Source organism: Musa acuminata, chromosome BXJ1-5 (genome assembly GCF_036884655.1).
Source record: "Musa acuminata AAA Group cultivar baxijiao chromosome BXJ1-5, Cavendish_Baxijiao_AAA, whole genome shotgun sequence".
Lineage (NCBI taxonomy): Eukaryota > Viridiplantae > Streptophyta > Magnoliopsida > Zingiberales > Musaceae > Musa > Musa acuminata.
In genome coordinates, this window is record NC_088331.1 from 9,448,720 (window position 1) to 9,472,467 (window position 23,748).

The 23,748-nt window shown below is 36.4% G+C and overlaps 1 protein-coding gene across 17 annotated transcripts; it reads right to left on the reverse strand.

The window, feature by feature from the left end:
- On the reverse strand, window positions 1-22,831 carry LOC135673682 (sterol 3-beta-glucosyltransferase UGT80A2-like). Of its 17 annotated transcripts, none has more exons than XM_065182865.1 (17): window positions 22,565-22,821; window positions 20,649-20,830; window positions 17,872-18,108; window positions 16,979-17,090; window positions 16,723-16,893; window positions 14,841-14,904; window positions 14,601-14,658; window positions 8,362-8,464; window positions 8,199-8,275; window positions 6,337-6,384; window positions 6,075-6,224; window positions 5,468-5,628; window positions 3,437-3,481; window positions 3,196-3,273; window positions 1,867-3,099; window positions 598-777; window positions 1-399 (listed from the first exon to the last, which is right to left on the reverse strand). In XM_065182865.1, the coding sequence occupies exons 1-13, from the start codon at window positions 22,626-22,628 to the stop codon at window positions 3,469-3,471; spliced, it is 1,440 nt and encodes a 479-aa protein (XP_065038937.1). In that variant the 5' UTR covers window positions 22,629-22,821; the 3' UTR covers window positions 1-399; window positions 598-777; window positions 1,867-3,099; window positions 3,196-3,273; window positions 3,437-3,468. The 17 variants fall into 17 exon arrangements, with proteins under 17 accessions (XP_065038937.1, XP_065038928.1, XP_065038929.1 ...); XM_065182856.1 differs by having other exon boundaries at window positions 1,867-2,001; window positions 2,104-2,180; window positions 2,990-3,099; window positions 3,196-5,628; window positions 22,565-22,820; XM_065182857.1 differs by having other exon boundaries at window positions 1,867-2,023; window positions 2,104-2,180; window positions 2,990-3,099; window positions 3,196-5,628; window positions 22,565-22,820.
- Window positions 22,832-23,748: the final 917 nt, after the last annotated feature.

Here is a 23,748-nt window from a genome sequence, read left to right on the forward strand (position 1 = left end):
TACTGAAAAGCTTTGTACTCTCAGGATCTGATCTTTGAATGTCGAAGAAGATAATGCACATGTCGAGTATAGAAAAACAACAAAAAAAATGTTACGTGGGGGAACACCATGAGGTTTCTGACACAAGAATTTTCACAAGAATCCAAGACTTGTTGGCCATAATTGACTTGGATATGAATCAGTAGGATCCAGCATTTACATCTTCGTCCTGCAGAGAAGGGAGCTCTGAGCTCCTTCTTTCTTGCTTCAAGTCTGAACATGACCCAGCCCTACATCTTCCTACAGCCATTGGGCTTGACCTCCTTGCGGACCTTGAACCATTTGGAACAAGTCTCATCCTCCACTCTTCTGGAGGCTGATGACAGAAAGCTAACCTACATGTCCTCCATCTACATCTACCTGTCATCAGAACAAATATGACGTAAGAGAAAAGTAAAGGGAACAGCCTTTGGATTGCTCTGAAAAACCTTCTCAAGACGAAACAAAATGATGCCAAAATGTATTCACATGCTCTAAATGATGCTACAACTCATCTTGGTGACTTTATCGTTCTCAGCAGAATCATGCAACATCCATAAAAAAGAGAAGAATACATACAGATCTCCAAGTGGCTCATGCAGATTCTTGCCAATGTGGATATTTGTCGACGGGATTGTTCCCAGGGAAGATCCACAACATTTGTCAAACAGTTGTCAGGTACTTTGAGCATGAAAGACACCTGTGTGGGAATTGGCTATCATGTTGATGCCAAACTACAAAAGGTGATGTCTATTCAACCTGCACATGATGATGAACAAAAGTTGAAGGAGACAGCCAATAATAGAATAGATTGGATAGGTCGTCTGATGATGATGTTGATGATGATGAGCATATTTCTCACTTCATTTTAGATTATCAAATCTGAACTGATGTATAAATGCTGGAGAGAAAACTAATAGAACCATGTGAACCTGAAGTGCAAAATATATGGACAATGTTTCATGCAAAGATTTGTATAGATAGATAAATTGTTAGATGATATTGCATTTATTTGTTTACATGACTATCTTGGTCAACAATTAACACCCTAATACTTAACTTTGTACAGCAAACCATCAATTTATATTTGGTGTACCTCATATTGCTTTCGCCTCTTGTCTCTTCTATATGCAGAGTGGCCATAACTCCTTTGCATACCATGAGTTCATGGGGACAAGAACAGTAACAGTGCATGTGAATCCGTTTAATTAAATTACCTTGTCAGATATCTTTGGGTATTTTAAGTCACTGTGAAAAATAGATCATTGTCTTCTTTAATGGCAAGAGAAACATTAAAAAAATATTTTTTTTCTTTTTTATTCCAATAGATCCCTTTCTTACCTTGTCATTTCTTGTCATATATCCCTTTTTTCCTTTTATTGTGTTTTTTTAAATAGATCTTGACTTCCGAATGTGCCTTTTTGGACTGATACCACAGAGTTTGACCTGGATTTCCATAGAACATTAGTTGCTCCAGTTGACACTGAAAACTAATTACATTCAGTAGGCCAAAAACAATAAAGAAAGAAAACAAATATTATGTGGTAAATGCCTAAGTATATGATCATGGACTGATCCCTCGGCCTGTTTGGACCTTCTCGGGTCTCAACGGATTTGACCTATTCAAGTATATGGCCCGTTTAAGGTCCACCATAATCCCAATTTTATGATCGACAAAAAGAAAAAGACAAACCAATAACTACAAGATGGTTGCAAGATGCCGTAAAAATAGATTCCTGCCTTCATCACTTCACCACTATATGCACAGATACACATGCAAAATGGACGAACTGTAACGATGCAATGTGAATTGATTGCAAAACAAGAGTTGATTAAAGCAAACCTTACCAAAAAATCAGGACACCTGTTCCAAGCGTTCACCATCAACTGAGCACCTTGAACTGGGGGTGAAGTCTCAAACTGCACTAAGCAAATCAAGGACTACTCATAAAGACATGCTCTGGTTCATAGTGACTTCATGATCTGCACCAAGAAACAAACAAGTCTTCTTGGAGGTTTAGCCTATTTTATACAGTATAGGAATTTACTGGGACCAGTTGTTTCATAGTGGTTTAGCATGGTTACCTGATGTGAGAGAACAGAAGAAACAGAGTGTCTTGCCCCTTAGAATGGACAGATACGAAGGGAAAACCCACTCTTCACTGTTAATTCCAAGAATAGACCATTGCATTTCAAGGAAATGAAGAATCATCCTTTTGCTACTTATAAATTCATATTATATTTGATAAAACATGCAGGGTATCCTGGAAAGTCACCTTAATCTCTTAAGGTATTTCACTGAAGACAATTTTAAGTAAATCCCATGTGGCTGTAGATTCAAGTCAGCTATTGAAATAAGAGAGAGTAAGCTATGATACTATTTCCCACTAATCTTGTGAAATGTTTGTGCAACTGCACAATGGCATGTGGCTTTCAGGACGTTCATAGTCTATGGAGTAAAAGTTTGCTCAATCAGAAGAAAAAGTAATGGAACAAAAGGAAGATCATAGACATGATCTACGACTTTTGGCAGTCTAATTTTCCACAAACAGTTTGGGTCTTTAACAAGAACAAGCTACGAGAAAATAGAACTTATCGAAGTCACAAACTACGAGTCTGATACGAACAAACAGATATTGGAAATACCTAGAAATAGTACAAAATGTATCAGGACTTAAACAGTACAAGAAACAGATATGAAACAAAACAGAAGGAGAATTTTATAACATGTATCAGGACCTAAACAGTACAAAATGCCAAAATTCACAGAAATAGGCTAAGAGAATCAAGCTTGCCTAATTGCATGAATATCAATCAAGGAGAAGAAGGAATAGCGTGTTTGTCATCTAGTAGCCATTAAATACATTGCCATAATTTAGAAGATGGATTTTCACGCAATACAAATTAGAACATGCACTAGGATATCACTGTTATTAGAAATAAATGAAAAGGATTCATTCATGTAGCTCACCCCAAATAGTTGGGATTATAACCCTCTGTACTTGTTAATGATGCTTTTGTATGGCCTAATTGCTTATATACCATGAAAGACCCACTGACATCATCTCCATTTCATGCACTCTACAAAAAAATAGACTCCAAGTTATAGCAACATAACAGAAGTATGGCTCAAATATGAATAGATAGATGTAAGCAACATAAAAGCAAAGATCTTACAGATTGGTTCCACAGGTGCAACAATACTAAATCTTTCCTGCAGTCTTGACTATGGACTTCCAATCACCATAAGTGTTTCTACTCAGTAAAGTGAGATACTAATCAGAGAAATTGGGAGCAAGTTCTTTAGCAGCTAACAAGAGGAGGTCCAATGAAAAACGACAAAGAATAGGACAGACATAATTTCTGCTTCGTAAGTCATATTAACTTTAATCAAATGCTTGCTTAATGCAATTCTTACCATATAGCCCAAAGCTAAAGCAATATCACTTCTCAAGCATGAATGCTGAATTTGCACCAGTACAGGAAGATCCATCAATAGGAGCATTAAGTAGCACAAGAATGAAAACAAATAATTTATCATTATAACCTATCTAGCATACAAAGCTGAAAGTTCATGCAACTTTATTTTCCTCATCATATCTGAATCACCAAAATAGACAAGAATATTGAGGTTAACCATAAATGAACACACAAAAGGATAACCACAAAATCATCACCTTGGATTATTTGTTTGCTCTCCATGAGGACAATCAAGATGAAGATAGCATCACCACTAAATCAATGATCCTATTGATTTAGTGGTGATGCTATCTTGATTTTCTTTTTTTTATCATATAGACGAGGTTATTGTATAATTGACGGTTTGATGATGAAATATATCATGTAGGTAAAAAACATAAAGTTTATTATAAATAGTATGAAGAAAATATTAGATATGATATGATCATGGACAATTCGATAAGATCAATAATATAGATAGATCATAGAATGGATGCAATCATAATAAGCAGAAAATGTCATTCGCTTAGCCACGTTAAATCATTCATTTGATAGTTGCGAGACTTGAAGCTTAGAGATATGTATTTTTGTATGTGCTCGTGTATTGCATGTATAGAAAACTAATATCGTGTGATTAATTAGTTATTACCTCCCAATTGGTCCAAACAATTTGGGTTTGTTGTGATGCCTCACGAGTTTATCCACCCTTTGAACAATTCTAATAAAATCCTTTGACTAAGTGTTAATGTCAAGGTTTTCCCAAGAGATATCAATAAGGAGGATTAATAAAATCCTTGCTCGATATTAAGGGGGACGACTCTCATTGTCAATTTGGTTGATGACTAAAATGACCTGTCTATATTTTCCCTTCTTTACAAAATTCTTTCCTGATTTATTTATTTAAAGAATAGAGAAATTATATTAAAAAAAATATATTAGTGAATAATTTAGATAGAGGTTCATATGAGAAAGAATATGTAACACCCTTGATTAGTCCCACATCGAAAGTGGGTAACACCTCTGATTAGTTCTACATTGAAAGTGAGCAAGATTAAGATTAACTTATAAGGGTTTGATGAACTTTCAATATGGGACTAATCAGGGGTGTTATAATCACCCTCACTCAAAGGCTTGACATCTTCGTATCTAATGGGCTAATTGATCTATCAATTTCGTTTGGTCCAAACCATTGACCAAAATGTTGTAACACTTTCAATGTGGAACTAATCAAGGGTGTTACAGAATAATTTATGATGATACGAGCAGGTGATAAGAAAACCTGTAAAAAGATGTTAGATAATTATCATTGATATGAAAAGAAATATGAGGAAACTTAATTTCATTAAGAGTATGATTTTTGATGTAATTGTTGGAGTTGGTTGTTTAAACAAACAGGAGGCCTGATAAAAAATTTATAATCATCCGTGATGTGCACAATCAACACCGCACTTTAGTATAAAGCAATGCGTGAAAACAAAGGTTGGGGTGTCTCTTAATTGTGACTTGACCTGTGTTGGGTCACTTTTCGACGGACTTCTTTGATCGAGCAATTAATTAAATTAAAAGTGAAGGAATCTTCTCTTTCTCGGTCTTCTTCCGTTGACAATTAAACCAACCCACCACCAACTCTCGTGTATTGCTGTCCCGTTCCGCCCAAGACAAAATGCACCGGTTCTCATTGCTTTAGGCCTTTATGTTTAGCCTGTGATGCGATGGCGTGGCAGCAGCACAACGGTAGTGACTCTCGTGGGATCCACTGTCGCTTGCTCTATGGGAAAGCCGAGGGGTCGAGGAATTCCACGAACCGGAATGGCCAGGACGTGTACATTATGGCGTAAAATTAAAGCCAGCACGTGGGATGGCATGGGATGATTAATAACTGGTAGGGTAAGATATATGTACTCTAGCATATAGATATATGTTCCACCATAAATGCCTTTCTTTAACAACATAAAATGCACAGAATGTAACTTGAGGTGAAAAAAAACACCTTCTAATAGGAGCAACCAAGAAATCCACGAAGCTTGATGGTTCAGGTGTAACTTGAGGTGAGATTTTTGGAGGAAGATGCTTTAGAAATGCTTTAACAGCTCCAGAAACACCATCCTCCGTTTCCATGGCTTTGGCTAGTTGGACAGCATTTTCTTTCACCTGTAAATTTGCAAAATCCACATACATTAGACTACAAAAGGAGACTAAATGATTGATTCACCAAAACTAAGGTTTCCAATAATAAATATTGCTGTTTGAAAGTTCACAGAAACACATAATCCAATCGCTGCAGGTTTTGGATACATTCTGCAACGAGTTTTGTAGGAGCAACATTTCCAATGAAACGAAGTAGAGTCCTAATTGTAAAAGAACATCTGGTTCTCATTGCAATTGTAAAAGAACATCTCTGACAACTCCTGCATTTTTCAGAAGCCTCACCACTGTATTGCAATTGGTAGTTGGTAGTTATCTCTCGCATCTGGTTCTCCTACTAGCCACCATTGTCTTTTACCACAAATCATGGTCATATGTTTTGTCTTATCATGTTCTCACCAAGCACAAATATCAAAATAATCATATGACATTTGGAAAGGCCGATTACTAACCTTCGGTGTCATCATGAACATTATTGCATCAACCAATTTTTCTAGTGAAAATTGATCAACAGGGATAGGTGAGGGTCCCAGTCCCCTGGCATGCACTCGTTCTCCCCAAAAAGGTTGGTCACCAAAGAAAGGTACAATAGTAGTTGGGCACTACAAAACCAACGTTATGTAGACAAGTATGTACATAAGCAAATTTTACGGTCTCTAATATGAGAAAAAAGAAAAAGAAAGCAAGACAGAGAAAGCAAGTTAGAAGTGATACAGCAGCCCTAAGCCCAGCGGCTGTTGTTCCAGCACCACCATGATGCACCTGAAAATATACAAAAGATAAAAATCAGTTCAAATATGAAGTGTTGCTGGCATTCATCAACATGCCGTTAGGACATCTAGCTCTGTTGTTGGCAGTGAGACCAATCATGTCTAGTTGTAAAGCATACAATGAAACAGCAGCAAATGAACAAATTTGATATATCGGGTCTCACTCATTTGTCTCATTCCAAAAAATATTATTTTTTCAGAAAGGAATAGCAAAGCCAATCACATAAGTAAATCACTAAAGCTTCACATATTTAAGCAGCTTTGGAGATTTTGGATTAAGTAGTCATAAAACAATATTCCCTCGATTAATGTTTTTCAATTATATAAGGTGTTTAGTTGACGGAAAGAAAAAAACATACTGGTGGAAGATTGAGAGAAGCTAAAAGCGATAGTTCAAAAACTTGAATAATACTACAATATCAATATTACTAAAATTGTTCAACTGAATAGTTGATCAATTTATTTTCACCACTATCAATCAACAAACAATGTTGTAGGTCCACATTGGATCTAGTATTTTTAAAAGCTCTTGGTGCATGCCTAAGCGCCTGCCTGAACGAAATAAGGCGCTCAAGAATATTAAATTTTAAAAATTATATATTATGATCGATAAATATGATCCTAAAAATAAAAATGACACAATCTAGTTTCTACTAATGGAGAATTATGCTAAACAAGTTTCTAACCAGTGCTAAACAGTTCTAAAGAGTGAGTCAATATAGCAAGGTCTGCAATATCGAATTGTATCGCTCGGTACGAGCGGTACGTACCGGTCCGACAGGCTATCGGTATATGACCGCCCGCTACCGGGCGGTACGTTAAAAAAAACCCCGTATCGGACGATACGGGGTATTATCGGGTGGTAATGGTCGAAATTTCGACCGTTACCGCCCAGCACTACTCGGTAACGGTCGATTTCGACCGTTACCGCCCGGTACAACTCGATAACGATCGATTTCGACCGTTACCGCACTATAGCAGTAACGGACTGAAAACCCTATCCTAATTTTTTTTTTCAGGTATTTTCAGAGGGTTTAATGGACTGAAATCAAGTGTACCGCTTGGTACACCTGGGTGTACTGCTCGGTACACCGTACCGTACCGTACCAAGCCCAGGTTAAAACACCGGCACGGTACGGTATTACGAACCTTGCAATATAGTGGTAAAAGAGTTATAATTAGTGTTAAAGAGTTCTAAAGAGTGGATCAATATGATGCTAAACAGTTTTAACCAATGCTAAACAGTTCTAAAGAGGAAATTGAGAAGAGGAGTAACCGACGACTATTGAGGAAGGTGGGGGAAGGAGAGGGAGGCGGACAAAGCTACGGATGAAGGCAGCGGCGACAGATGTAGGGTTTCACTTCGGGTTTGTTTCCAGGGGGGGCGGGTTTTGTGTTATGGTTTCACTTTGGGTTTGTCTCTCGGGAGGGTGGGTTTGACTTGCTCATTCCATGGAACCATGCTCAAACTCCAACCCAACTTCACTTGGGCACTCGCTAGAGGCGCTCGACACTAGGGCTCAGGCGAGCGCCTAAGCAGCACTTCATCGAAACATCTCGCCTGAAGGTTTTGCAAGGCGCTCGAGCCACGCCTCGCCGAAGCACCTTTTGAAAACACTGATTGGATCCTCCTTATTTCAAGAGACTTGAGCCAATGCTCAACTAACATGTACCCTATGATTCCTGCTTTAGCAGGTACCTGAACTCTATATTGAAATTTTCTTCATATGTCATAGAAGATCTTAGAGTAACACTGCAACAAAAAGTAGCATCAGCAAATCAAAAGTGTCAAGTTGCATGGCTTACCATTGCCTTACACTGCGGGAATAACCAGTCATGGGGAACATTATCCAGCAGGTACACGTAATCCTTGGGTTCTGCCACTGAAAAATAACATCCTTCTATAAAATATCTCAGAAGGATAAGCAACAAAGAGAAAAAAGAACTGTCATATAAACAATATGCTCACAATTTCCAAGGCCACCCCAGCCCTTATTGATGATGCCTCTTTGACCAGTAATTTTTAGTGCCTCCACAATAATCTTTGTCATTTTTCCAGGTTCTTGAACAGGCTACAAATTTACACAAAAGTTTAAAATAAGAATGAGTACCGATACTAGGAGGGCATAGACATTGATGATATTAAATCCTATAGAGTTATGACCACAACAAAATTCAAATAGTCAAGTTGAACAACTAAATTTGCTAAAACATCTTATATGCATGAGGTCTAGGAGGCACACAGGATCTGAGGTATGTGTAATATGCACTGCAATGTGAAGCTCCTGTTGCTAGAGAAGGATTACTCTATTTAAAATTTGTCAAAGTTAAAATTGTAATGTTCTCTTAATGTTACAGGGATTATAATCAAGCAGCAAATTCGGTTTCAACTCAAGGTAGAGTGGCTGGGGTCGAAGTGTTTTAGAAGGAAAAATATACCTTCTCTCGTTAAAATTTTGTCAAATGACCTTAACATGTCAGTGTGTAGATAAATTGAAGGAGCAAAAGATAAATTGCTCTTTCTGATAGTAATGCTTGCAGAAAATTACATGTTATTTTTTGTGCTGTAAAATTGAAGGAGCAAAAGATAAATTGCTCTTTCTGATAGTAATGCTTGCAGAAAATTACATGTTATTTTTTTCCAAGAAAAAAAAAGTTCTATTATGATTTCAAACATCTTCTCATTGATATAATTCTAAATAGTTTATTTCCTTTGTTTTATTCCTTGATCTTTGTAGATTTCACCTGACTTTAATTTTACTTAATTATGATTTTTGTCTTCTTTTGCAGCTCTCGTATCAGATTGTTGATTCTGTGATTTGGCTTGGAATATGCGACATGATAAATGATTTTAGGAAACAAAAATTAAAGCTGCAACCTGTGACTTATTTAAGTGGTGTACAAACTTCTGCCTCTGACATACCTTATGGGTATATCTGGAGTCCCCATCTTGTTCCAAAACCAAAAGGTTATTTTTTGAACTTAGTGATCATTGTTTAAACATATACTTTGAGTATAGATGTTAACTCTGTGACTGGCTCATGAACTGGGCAATTTCTCCTGGTCTAATCTGAAATCGAGCTTACCACACTGGCATACCGGGCAATAAGCTGACTGGTAGCCTGTTGTACCAAACAGTAAGTCTATCATCTGATACTTGCTTCTCTATGGTCCATCGCTGCCGCCTTCCCACCATGCTGTTGCTCCTCCATTTGTTCGTTTGTGTAAGGGCCTCTCCTAAACTGCTTGCATGCATTGTGATCTCTTCTCTACTGCATGCACACTCCTCTTCCTTCTTTTGCCTCCTCTTGCTCTCACTCTCGTTCTAGGTTCATCCTCCTTCTCTTCCTCTTTATTATGCTCTGCTCGTCTATATGGTACCAAACGGTATCAACCGTTGATACATTTATTGGTACCAATATCGTGCCAATCTGACCATCAGTTGTTATGGATACCAACTGAGACTTTAATTCTTGGATGTATGATGACAACATAAAATTTATCCAACTATAAGAGGTCAGCTTGTAGTTGCATGTAAATGTATTTTCATAATTTTTGTCAGAAAAGAAATGATGGCACCAATTTCTGTTGTTTTTTTTTTTGTTCTTGAATTGGTATAATAAATTAAGTTGCATTAGCTTTTCACGTTATAGACAACAAGAGCGTTAGTCATAATTCTTTTTTTATATATTCATAAACTGACCTTTCTGAAAGAATTTTTACATTTTGATATTTGGTGTATGGAAAAGTGTAAGCTTCAATTGTTTTGTGTGGTTACTATTTACGATTGGGGACCCAAAATTGATGTGGTTGGATTTTGTTTCCTTGACCTTGCATCAAATTATGAACCGCCAGAGTCACTTATAGATTGGCTGAATGCTAGTGAAAAGCCTGTTTATATTGGGTTTGGTAGCCTTGTAAGTTCATTTTGCTATTATGATGTTGGTCACCCTTTCCGCAAATGATCTTTCATTGGCTCTCCATAGCTTCTGCAAAATATCATTGTAGCCATATTGAATTTATTTTCTTTCACATTTGTTGACTGTCGCCTTTATAGTTTTTTATTTCTTCTCTTAAAGCTTATTAGTACTCTAACTGGTTATTTGTTAATAGGCACTAGTTTGTACTGCATAATTATTCTACCACTATAGATTGCAATTGCACGTCTTTTTCTCAAATATGTTGTATAAGCTTTTATATATAAAGATTGGTTCCTTACCTTTTACTAGGCATCCTGGTTTCAGATCACATCACTGTTATAGTTGGTTTCAGGAATTGTCTACCACATGTTTGAGAAATCTAGAGTGGTTCTTTACTTCTTTTGATGTGTGGAATGTTTCTTAAATCCTCCTTGAAAGATACTCGCAATGGCATTCCCCTTCTGTCTTCTAGGTTAATTACTAGTTATTACTGACATAAATAAGTCTCAATGTGCATATCTGTTGCAAATTCTTATATCAAAAGCTGAGTTGTCTGATGGGGTGCCTAGGTTAGACCTTGATGATCCTGTGCCAAAACGTGCTGAAGAAATTTATTTTGCAAAATTATCAGTTATATAAAATGTCTCTTCAGTATTTGTTTGGAACATATAGGAATTAATATGGAAAATTGTAAATAATCTTTCTATTCACTGAGGGTTACGAGAACCCTCCAAGATCCTACATTCGCATGATCCTCATTCACTAGAGCTCATCCTTTTGCCAGATATCAGTTGAATTATCTACAGACCGTCATGCATGATAATTACTGCTATACGAACGCTTTTATCTTATTGACTAAGAGTGCATTTGGGAACATATTTGAAATGTGCATTGATGGTATAATGCACGTTTCAAATATGTATTGATGTTTGGTAAATTTTTTGAAATCATATTTGGTATGAATGCTGTATTGCAAATATTCAAATGTTGATGCTACCTCGGGATAGCATCGACAAAGGCAGCATCACATGCAACATTTATGGGATGCTAATGTAACTTTTCAAATTCCTAAAATCCACTATGACATTATATAAAATTACATAATGGCCAATATAATTTAGTGAGAAACCAACATGATTTATATCTTTTATAAGATGAAATTTTATTTATTTTATTTTCGAAGGTTATTTTATATTTATTTATATGATTATATTATTTATTTATTATATATCCGGGACATATGAAATCTTTTGTAAGATTACAGACATTTATTTATTTACTTATTAATTTAAATAAAAATATGTATTCCCTTTTGAATAACTATTAAAAATATTAAAAGGATAAATTTGTCTATAGTATTCAATGAACTTTTGAAATATAATTTTACCAAAAAATAGTTATGTCAATGCATATTTAAAATATAATTTTTATCTGTTGTTTACTAAACTGTATTCTAGAGTTACATATTCTAAAGTTCTAAACAGTATTCTCTAAATACACATTAAAAATATAAATATGTTCTCAAATGCAACCTAAGTCAGTGTTACTATTTTTTTTATGCTAATGTATTACATTTTCTCGGTCCTTATGTTATATGCCACAATGACATAAATATTGAAGTATATGTTAAATAATTATATCGGACTCTTGTAGTTTAGCTTGTAATAATTCGATTATGAGTTTTACTGTTTGTCAGGAGAATGAGTTGCAACCTAACCTATTTATCTTGTAATCTAGATAGACTTCGACCATGATCATTAATAATCTTCTGTTTGATAATGACACTCAGCTTTTAAGGATTTGTTTATTCTGAAATGAGACCTGGAATTAGCGTTGAGAGAACAGAAGGAAAGGAAAAAAATTGGTTTTATTTAGTTTCCTTTTTGTAGCTAGTTTATTGAGCTGTAAGGATTTGTTTATTTTTGGATAGACATAGAATTAGCATTGGGAGAACAGAAGGGCTTACACTGTAGGAATAACCAGTCATGGGGAATATTATCCAGCAGGTACACGTAATCCTTGGGTTCTGCCACTGGTTCTGCCACTGAAAAATAACATCCTTAAGTTATTCCTGATACACGTAATCCTTGGATAATATTCCCCATGACTTCAAGGTCTAACCTGGGCACCCCATCAAGGTCTAACCTGGGCACCCCATCAGACAACTCAGCTTTTGATATAAGAATTTGCAGCAGATATGCACATTGAGACTTATTTATGTCAGTAATAACTAGTAATTAACCTAGAAGACAGAAGGGGAATGCCATTACGAGTATCTTTCAAGGAGGATTTAAGAAACATTCCACACATCAAAAGAAGTAAAGAACCACTGTAGATTTCTCAAACATGTGGTAGACAATTCCTGAAACCAACTATAACAGTGATGTGATCTGAAACCAGGATGCCTAGTAAAAGGTAAGGAACCAATCTTTATATATAAAAGCTCATACAACATATTTGAGAAAAAGACGAGCAATTGCAATCTATAGTGGTAGAATAATTATGCAGTACAAACTAGTGCCTGTTAACAAATAACCAGTTAGAGTACTAATAAGCTTTAAGAGAAGAAATAAAAAACTATAAAGGCGACAGTCAACAAATGTGAAAGAAAATAAATTCAATATGGCTACAATGATACTTTGCAGAAGCTATGGAGAGCCAATGAAAGATCATTTGCGGAAAGGGTGACCAACATCATAATAGCAAAATGAACTTACAAGACTACCAAACCCAATATAAACAGGCTTTTCACTAGCATTCAGCCAATCTACAAGTGACTCTGGCGGTTCATAATTTGATGCAAGGTCAAGGAAACAAAATCCAACCACATCAATTTTGGGTCCCCAATCGCAAATAGTAACCACACAAAACAATTGAAGCTTACACTTTTCCATACACCAAATATCAAAATGTATAAATTCTTTCAGAAAGATCAGTTTATGAATATATAAAAAAAGAGTTATGATTAATGCTCTTGTTGTCTATAACGTGAAAAGCTAATGCAACTTAATTTATTATACCAATTCAAGAACAAAACAAAAAACAACAGAAATTGGTGCCATCATTTCTTTTCTGACAAAAAATATGAAAATACATTTACATGCAACTACAAGCTGACCTCTTATAGTTGGATAAATTTTATGTTGTCATCATACATCCAAGAATTAAAGTCTCAGTTGGTATCCATAACAACTGATGGTCAGATTGGCACGATATTGGTATCGATAAATGTATCAACGGTTGATAACGTTTGGTACCATATAGACGAGCAGAGCATAATAAAGAGGAAGAGAAGGAGGATGAACCTAGAACAAGAGTGAGAGCAAGAGGAGGCAAAAGAAGGAAGAGGAGTGTGCATGCAGTAGAGAAGAGATCACAATGCATGCAAGCAGTTTAGGAGAGGCCCTTACACAAACGAACAAATGGAGGAGCAACAGCATGGTGGGAAGGCGGCAGCGATGGACCATGGAGAAGCAAGTATCAGATGATAGACTTACTGTTTGGTACAACAGGCTACCAGTCAGCTTATTGCCCGGTATGCCAGTGTGGTAAGCTCGATTTCAGATTAGACCAGGAGAAATTGCCCAGTTCATGAGCCAGTCACAGAGTTAACTAAGTTCAAAAAATAACCTTTTGGTTTTGGAACAAGATGGGGACTCCAGATATACCCATAAGGTATGTCAGAGGCAGAAGTCTGTACGCCACTTAAATAAGTCACAGGTCGCAGCTTTAATCTTTTTTTCCTAAAATCATTTATCATGTCCCGTATTCCAAGCCAAATCATAGAATCAACAATCTGATATGAGCTGCAAAAGAAGACAAAAATCATAATTAAGTAAAATTAAAGTCAGGTGAAATCTACACAGATTAAGGAATAAAACACAGGAAATAAACTATTTAGAACTATATCAATGAGAAGAGAGTACCAATAGTAAATATATGAAGAAGAAGGTCATTAACTACATACAACTCAAGATTATACTAAAAAGCAAGACCGGATAAAAGCACGAAAATTGATTCAATGGCTTCAGAATATAAGCTATAGGTAGAAAAAAAAAAAACATAGGCCATTATTATGACATCATGCAGTATACTGCCGAGATAGGTAATGATAGAAACTAAGCTGGCATCAAAGCACAAAGAAAGAACTTTCACATTAGCTTATAGAATTTTACACAATAACATCAAGATCTTAACTAGGTTAAACAGACAATGTTAACCACTCTTTAATTTAATACAGAAAATATAACAAATCAAACAATAGGAGAGCGAAATATATTTTTCTTACTCTATATCCAGCAGATTGCTTGACATGGGAAAGAGGATGCGGAAATTCACTAGTTGGTCTGAAAATGTGAAAGAAAATGTCACATCAGGCACACTTCAGCTCTTAGGTTAAGGTAATAACAGGCAGTGCATATAGATTTGCAAGTTACCTACTTTTACTAAAACCAACTTCAAACATAGCCATAATGTAAACCACCATATGCTAATACAGAAAGAATGAAAAAGGGAAATAAGATCTCACGTCCATGGCATTGTAAAAAAAATGTGAATTGGTACTTTTAGCGCCTCAGCCACATGTGTATGCCCTGAACATGCAGTCATCCAGGTCGATAGTCAGAATCATCATTCCTCAGGGATATAAAACAAAAAAAAAAAAAGTCCTTATGGAAATGACGAAACATGAGCATAAACTCAATGCAGTCTGTTTATAGTATCTATTAAACCACTATAACCATATACAAGTAGAGACGAGCAATAAACATCTTGTGCTATCAAGGCAGATTGAGAAAGCAAGTAATTTAACTAACCACACAAATGTAGCACATGAAATACAAGGAGGTGACTAGTGAAGTTATATGGTGCTCAACAGTAGGAGGAACTATGTTTAACTTCAGGCTTTGCTGGATCTGAATAAAATGATCAAGGTTCATTCTTAAATACTCAGCTTGTTTCTAAGACCAAAATAGGTAAAAAAAGCAAAGTGATCATATCCTGTTAAAAACTCCACTGATGTCCAGCAGTAGATCACATCACAACTTTTACCTTGATGTCAAAGAGACGTAAAGCTTATGTGATTTTAATTTTGAATTAGTCCTGGCAACAGAATACCCTTAATGCTTAACACGTGTACCTTTTTCCAACCATGTTGCGATGATATCATTAGATTTTATTCCATTGCATAGGCCTGTTCCTGTGCCGAGGCATATGCCACAGAGAGCCTAAGCAGCAGCTCTTACCCAATGATCCTGTTCAAGATATACCAAATGATCCTGTTGGTATATACATTGTTTGCAACAGAGAGCCTAAGCAGCAGCTCTTACCCAATGATCCTGTTCAAGATATACCAAATAAGCCAATGATATCTCAGGCAACAAACCAGAAAAGTTGAGAATTTGGTATCATGGGGGCCATTATTAAGTGCAATGAGTACTTTGTCTTAGTCGGCCTTTTTCAGTTTATCGGAGAGGTGAAAGCCTGTTTGTCTGTGCGAGTATGATATTGGTGTGGAATTTCATTATTTTAAATAAATCCTTCCCTCAGTTATCCTAGACTTATTTCCACTTCATATGACCCATGTACTCCATTCGTTTGTTAAATTATTTTTCCTTCATTTTGGTCTGAGATATGCCAAAACATATCACTCTCTTAGGATGTTGAATTGTTGCCAATAATTATTGATTCACTAGAATGGCCGCTTGCATATAATTCATGGATCTGCCCTGCCCATAAGACAACATACTATTTGTCGCTTGATGTAGCACCATAAATAATGACTGTAATATCATATATTGCAATATCACCGGTTTGGTATAGTTCAACTGGTTTTTATCGGTCCGACCACCAACCAGTATGTGGACCAGCCCAAATAGGGTGGCCCGATCTGGTTCAGCATAATTATATTATTATTATTATTTTCTCTTTTAACTTTAACCCTACACTAGGGCTTGGCTTGTGCATTGTGACTCTCACGTCTTCACCCATCGCTACTCCCATGTCTGCTTGTCGCCCTCTGCTCGCCACCACCCATGCGCCCGTCGCCAACTCCTAGTACACCTCTTCATCCTCGGCTTCCTCTTCCTCTTCTTCTTTCTTCCTTTGTTTCTCTCCCTCCCCCATCAATACCAAAGTATGTTTTAGCACACCGTATGTTGGTATGCTGGAATGGACCAGACTCGAATCGGTCTAACCATGGCCCATAATTGCAAACCTTGTGTAATATAATGATATAATGCACAAACAAAAAAAAACATAAGATTATGTAGTGTATTATATATTACTTTCTTACTGTTCTTGGAGGCTAAACAATAGATGCTGACATATCTTAATCTGCTAAAATCAAGACCAAGAGAGGAAAAGATAAAAAATCTACTTTCAGCTAATAGTATAGAAGTTTAGATTCTAACCATATGCGGGTGGATTTGCAATTATAGCATCGACTTTGAACGGAACATCGGTGCCAATATCAGGATCCTTACAGGCTGAAAGCAAGGAAAATATAATTTCTTTAATCTGTTTCCGTTGGATAGGTATCTCCGATGGTGCAGAAGGTAAGAAACCTTTATTCTTAACCATATCTGAAAAAGTACCAATCCATGAGCTGAACTATCCGGAAATACATTTGTCAAACACATTTAATAACTAACTAAATTATTCACATACATTCAGCAAGAATTTTTGGATCTCCACCTAGAGGATAAAACTCCAAGCCAGCAGTTAAAACAAATTCCCTGAAATTTGCATGAGTTGCCAGCCTAACACGATGACCATAGGCCTGAAAGAAACTTATTTCATAATCATGGGGCAGTCATGTGGAACACAATGTCCAAAGAGGCTAAATGCTGAAAAAATGAAGTACATATAAATCAATAATACTGCCTTCTGAAAGTAATGAAAATCAAATGTCTGCGCATAAGGAAATGATGTCCAATATCAAAAGACAATGCTGACTAGACAAACATGAAGGACAATGCTGACAAGTATTCTTAGCCTTTGTTCTAATAGGACAAAAATATTTTTTATTTCTCCCATGTCTCAAATGCCCAAATGGGATACTCAAAATACTGGATCAAGATGTATAAAACTAGGAACTTTTGATGAGACCAACGATGCATAAGAAGAAAAATTAAAACCATGCACAAACAATTAACAAAGTTCCAGAGTGTTAAATAAAAATGACTATAAATCTCAGGGGGCACCATTTCGGGTACTGGATCCGTCTCGGAGATTTGTTAGATCTGTATGTACCAGGCTTATACCAGTGTACCGACACATGATACGTTCAGGCGTGTCAACAAGGACTCAAGCAATCCGTTTCTCGGTTGTCAGTTAGACCAATCCATACCATCCGCACCATACCGACTTGGGTGATACAACAAACGTTGATAAATCTTACTAGGCACTTCCGAAATTTAAATTGGAAAATTTCTTAATAAAAAATATGAAGTAAATCTACTTACTAAACACTGCCTGAACTAAGTTACAAATCCAAAATTAGACCGATGGTAATTGTTAGGATTTAGTAATACAGAAGAATACATCACAAATTAACTAACCTGCAAAAGTTTTCCAATAGCAACAAATGGTTGCACATCACCTCGTGTCCCAACAATAAGAATGACTATTTGCATCGGAGGTCGATACTGTAGATCAGGCAAATCTACTGGCTCTTCATCAACTGCTTCACCATATATATTCTCAGATCTCAAATTTATTGATTTGGTTTCAAAATTGCTTGGAACATCTACCACAACAGTCCCATCATCCTTCACTGTAGCTATTTGATTTAACGTCTTCATCCGCATCATATAAAATTAAAAGAAAAACCATAAAAATAGATAACAAAAAAGCCCAATATAACTGAAAAGATTCCCTTACAAAGACAACATGATGCAAGCTTTCCTTGATGACAAAAACATAACATTGCAATGTCATACAGTATAAGGACAAAACTAGTAAAGGAACTGAACTTATTCAGCTTAAGCCAAGTAGCTGGGACCACCCAGCTTTTAGTTAGAAGGAATAATTCAGAGCAAAAATAAAATTCTCATTGCCCACTACCCATTTGAGCAAAATGTACCATTTGGCATGCAAAAATGAAGTTCTCAGAATTTAACGAGCAACAAGCATAAATTGATTTATATTTTTCTTCTATCTCTTCTTTTTTCTTTTCTTTCCCTCTCTCATTTCAGATGGATGAGTACCAAGCCAGTCCAGTTCAGTGTCTAAAATCAATTAGTTATAAGCTTTGGTTATGGGCTTTTAGGCTTCTTCAGTTTAGAACCTGGGTTTATCTTGCCACAATACTCCATTAAAACTCAAGTGTTCCTACTGTAGCATATTCATCAAAGAAGTGGAGAAGTGGATATGAAAGGGGAGGAATAAATGAAACTTGCCACATCAGAGTTTCGTCGAATTGGTATCTCGCTAGTGCTTCACTTCTCTCCTACGTGGCTCAGTGGTCTCATTCCAGTTTGACCACCAAAGAAGAGGAGAAACAATACATGATAGAAGAAACAAATTAAGCGTTAACTATTTATTCTACCCTTTGGTTTTAATGCCTAGTAAATTAGATTTTTCCCTTTTTATTCTACCCCGAGGAAATTAATCCTTGATTTGGAGTGCATCTAAAGTCCAGTTCATGATCTATCTTCATGGATGAACTTACTGTCTGTTCTCTTATCATTAAATATGCTTAACCACACAATGAATAATAGGTTAGTTCTCCATCATGTCTATAAATTTTAAAACCAATCCATTTCCAATCTATTTTTCTCAGTTGGTCATCAATCTTTATTTGTGTATCAACATCTAGCTATGATGGCATTGATTTCCCATTGTTGGCTGCTATAACCTACATAGCTGCAAAAAATGCCATACTTTCATGCTACAATGACTTTTGTTTTCCCATTGTTGGTTTGATCCTTTCTGTCATTGTGCATATTTGGCTTCATTTAGAGACATGCCCTAAGCCTATGTTGGCCACCATCCACCAATCCTTCAAAAGTACTTGGCTTCCATCTAGATTGTTCTATACCAAAAGGGTCCATCATCTCGGGAAATTTCTAAGTTTCAACTTATAACAACATCATATGTTATGGAAATTTTTGTTCCAATTTTGAATATGCAAGTTTTCATAAATCAAGTGGCAATTATAAGTCAATTTGTACTGGAAACTTTCACTTTTTCCTTAAAGAAGCTCATGTCCAGATTGTCAATGGTTATATTGTGGCCTAAAGCAGTGATCAGCATTCCATCATGCTTGGAACATATTTCTCGGCCCTTCTCAAGCTCCCATTAGCACACTCTGAAGTCTTCTTATTGCAAACTTATTATCAGCATCACAGAACAGAGTGTTTCGCAAGCAAACGCTGCATAACAAGGACAGAGAACTTACTAACATAAGCCCCTGCAATATGTTCAATGTGACTAGACATAACACACCAGAAAGGAGGTGTTCAAATAATTAAGTCAAGGTGTCGTAAATTTTGAGTAAGGCCAAAGAAATTATTAAAAATTTAAGGAAATGACATCTTACTATTCAAAGAGAAATTACTCTTGACAGAGCTAAATGGCAGGAAAAGGCCCACATAACCAAAATTCAAATAGAAAATTTTGAATTAAAGGCTTCTTGTGGTGGATAATCATGCATAGGAGCTTTCGACTGTTAACTATGTTACATGTGGCTTCTAAGTTTTGAAGTCACTATCCAAAATTAATAACCATGATGAACAGTCTCTTAAGAGAACAAATACATTGAATATCTGGGAAGATGATATGGCTCACTGAACAGCTAAAAATGGACAGCAGTCATCCAATCCTTCCTCCCGTCTTCTTTTCTGCTGTCCTTTAAAATCTTTACTCTACTTCAAATCATAAATCAAAGTAAATATTCTGTGGCTTATAATTACAGGACAGAATTCAGCAATATAAATTAAAATTCATCAGTCTTGTTGACACATTTAAGAACTAAAATTATAATAACCAACCATCGATCTAATTCGTCTACAGGCAGCAGATCTAAAATCCACATTTAAGCATAACACCAACATAGTCTCTCACCAATTGCTAAAGCGCTGCATCTTCTTCTATTCTAACTGAGAAGATGGACCTAGGGTACCCCTCAAAATTTCTGCTTCATTTATTTTTTTAAAGCAGCAAACATGCCAAACAAGGTCGTGGTTAACTAGAGTAATAAAACTTAAAACTGTTCATGTAAAGAGAGATGCACAATAAGAATAATCTCTCAGCAATCAAAAGCTATACTAAAAAAAATCCTATAATATAAATATTAATACATCCCAGGAAATAAGGAAGGCCAAGAGGGTCAAACCTTTTGTTTGTCAGGAATCTTGTCGTCAAATAATTGGGCTGTTGGGTCATCATGTGGACTATTTTGCCCATGTTTCTCAGTTTTGGACCTTTCTAGATTTGGTCCTTCTGAGGAAGTCTCTGATTTTTCAGCATATTTTGTCCCTTTAGGCATTGTGCTTGCCCTAGGAAGATTTCTCTCGACTGAAACAACAGAAAGAGAATTTAGATGCTACATCACAGTATTAAAAATATATTTTCCACTTCTCAAGCTGTACAAAAGGAGCTACTATGCATTAGCAAATGTGGTGGTCTACATACTGCAGTATCATTCATCGGTAGCTCAGCATTTTTTAACAAATCAAAAGAGGAATAATCAAGATGTTGCAATTTGGCACCAAGAAGTAAGAAATTTACAAAGTGGCATTTCCATTTCTTCATCAGAAAATGAGTCCCCCTTGAACACAGAACCACTTTTTCTTGATATCGAACATAGTGCATGAAAGGAAACTTGCTATAGGACATTTATTTTCAACTTGGCATGGCAGTATTCAAAAAAACTTTCGACATACTTCACTTTAATTATAATTATGAAAATCAATCCTACCTCTTCTAGTCCTGTGGTTTCCACACTTGAAGACTGAATACATCAAAAAATTTGTAAATGAAATGAATTAAAATAGAAAAAAAGACTTTTTTTTCTATTTTCCGTATGGGTTGCCCTGGAACCACTAATGTAAAAAAACACAAGTTTAGTCTCTGAACAGAGAGCACATCCCAATAAGTAACTTTATCTATAGAAGTCAGAAAATATAGAACAATCATAAAATAAATTTTGTTCAAACAGATACACTACCGATGCTCCACATTAAAAGGACATAATTGAAGTTAGCCAAGATGGAGAGCACCACTACCACTACCTATGACACATTCGACCAAGGTTAACCATAATAGTCATGAGGACTCTCTTGTTAAAACATACATATTTTCTCTCTATGAAATTTTAGCAAATCACACAATCTTTATATTCACAAATATATCAGTAGCAGATCTCAGTTCTATACTACCTGGTTGGTAACTAATGAGAATAATCTTCGTACAAGGAAAATGATAACTTGTCACATTTGTTCAAAAGAAAACTTACAAAGGAAGAACCTAAACTCACTGAAAAGCTGATGATGGTTCAATCAAGTCAAAACAACCTGTCTTGGGCGTGATGGTACCAGCTGGAAGATGTTATTCTAAGTGTACTAATATAAAAAAAATCATCTCTGATCTGGACAAAGACCATGATTAAAAAAGGGAAATAACCAAAGAACCGATCAACGATCACCACTTGATAAGTTCTGCTCTTTAGAATGTTTTTTAGGTCAACAACATTTTCTTGGCAATTAAAAATCGCACTCCATCTAAAGAAAAATTTTCAGCGACTCTTGTCAATCTAGCACCAGCAGAAATCCAGCGCTACGACTAAAGCCAGTGTTCGGTGACTAGATATTTCTACATGTTTAGAAAATACTGTTTCCCAAATCTTGTTATTCGCTACAATAGGGTCGTTCTCGGACAATTCCCAGTTAGTTACGAGCCCTCTAATCGATACGGGAGACACCACCGCCGTAAATTACCTATCTATCCGGAACCGCTAGATTTCATTCCTCTTCCTAAATCACTCGTGACGCCTCAAAACCCATCAGAGTAACTGATACCAAACTCCGAAATCAGACCCTCGAACTAATTAGAACCTCCCGTTGTCACATCGGTTACATCAGAAACACCCGAGTATCAAAGAACGCAGCGACATAAACACGCCGGTGGAACTCCATGAAGAAATCAATCATTCAAACACCCCATCGGCATAGACAACAGTACGAAATCACGGGGCACCACAACCCGCGAATACGAACCCAACCAAGAAGAAGAAAGGGTCGCGAAAATTACCCGCGGGAGAGGAGGCGGATCCATCTTTGTCGCTCTCCCCCATGCTGTTGCTGTTCTCCGCCATTATTAAACGGCTCAAAATTGAGAAGCACCGGTGAGAGGAACGAAGAGGGAGTGGGGCATCGGGAATACGGTGCTCGCCAAGAAATAGTGAGAGCGAGTGGGAATCGGCGCTATGTAATGATGCCTTTAGCCTCCGAGTATAGCAATCACCAACCGCCACTTACGAATATGAAATATGGATTATCTAAATGGGAAAGCATCTCTTCAAGATTGGTGCACCCATTTCAAAAACGGACTTGGGTTTCTTAAACCGACGTGTCTATTTGCTGGGCCAGTCTATATCCTTCGATCGTTTCTTTTGATCTCAATCATCCGTCTGATGAAACAATGGACGGTTCTGATGGGCCTCTGAGAATTCGTGCTGTCTGAGGCACTCTTACTTGGAATTTGAGTTCGTCATTTAAAAAATAAAAAATAAAAAAACAATTCTATTAAAAGAAAACACTTATTCAGATACTACAAAATTAAAGGACGGTATTCCTGAATCGAAAATTCCCTCAAACACAAGATCCTTCTATGAGTTCCAGACAAATGCAACATCAACAAAAAGGAAGACAAATGAATTATCAATAAAAAGGAAGACAAATGCAGTATTGTGCTTTATAGCAGAAGGTCAAATAATAATAATAATATTAAAACTATTCCATTCGGAAATTTTACCTTTCCCCGGAAGTGAGGATTTTATCATAAGTAAATGATTTGACAAGAACATCAGTCATCATTTGGTTAGGTTGGGGACATTGACTCCAATCAATGATTGTTCTAAATCAAGGTTCGTCTTATCGTATCGTACCGACGTTTCGACTCAGGCTCGATACGATACAGTACCGGTGTACCAAACGGTACATCAGGGTATACCAAGCGGTACACCATAATGTACCGAGTAATTTTATATTTTTTCATACTGTAACACTGTTACAGTATATCATTGTTGCACTGTAGTTGCGCTACAGTATAATACTGTAGCACTGTAGTGGTACCGGGCGGTCCGCGTACCGGTAATCTGTTGGACCGATAAGTACCGCCCGTACCGAGCGGTACATTTCGGTATGACAGATCTTGTTCTAAACACATATTGATTTTAAATATTATCATATTATTTGACAAAACAAGCTGATATG

Excerpts from the sequence above, each read along its gene's own strand:
- LOC135673682 (XM_065182855.1), bottom strand. The coding sequence starts at position 22,628 with ATGGCGGAGAACAGCAACAGCATGGGGGAGAGCGACAAAGATGGATCC. Across the intron at positions 14,659-14,840 it reads TTTTTTACAATGCCATGGAC|ACCAACTAGTGAATTTCCGC; the intron begins GTGAGATCTTAT and ends TCACATTTTCAG. Across the intron at positions 6,385-8,198 it reads TCCCGCAGTGTAAGGCAATG|GTGCATCATGGTGGTGCTGG; the intron begins GTAAGCCATGCA and ends GTATATTTTCAG.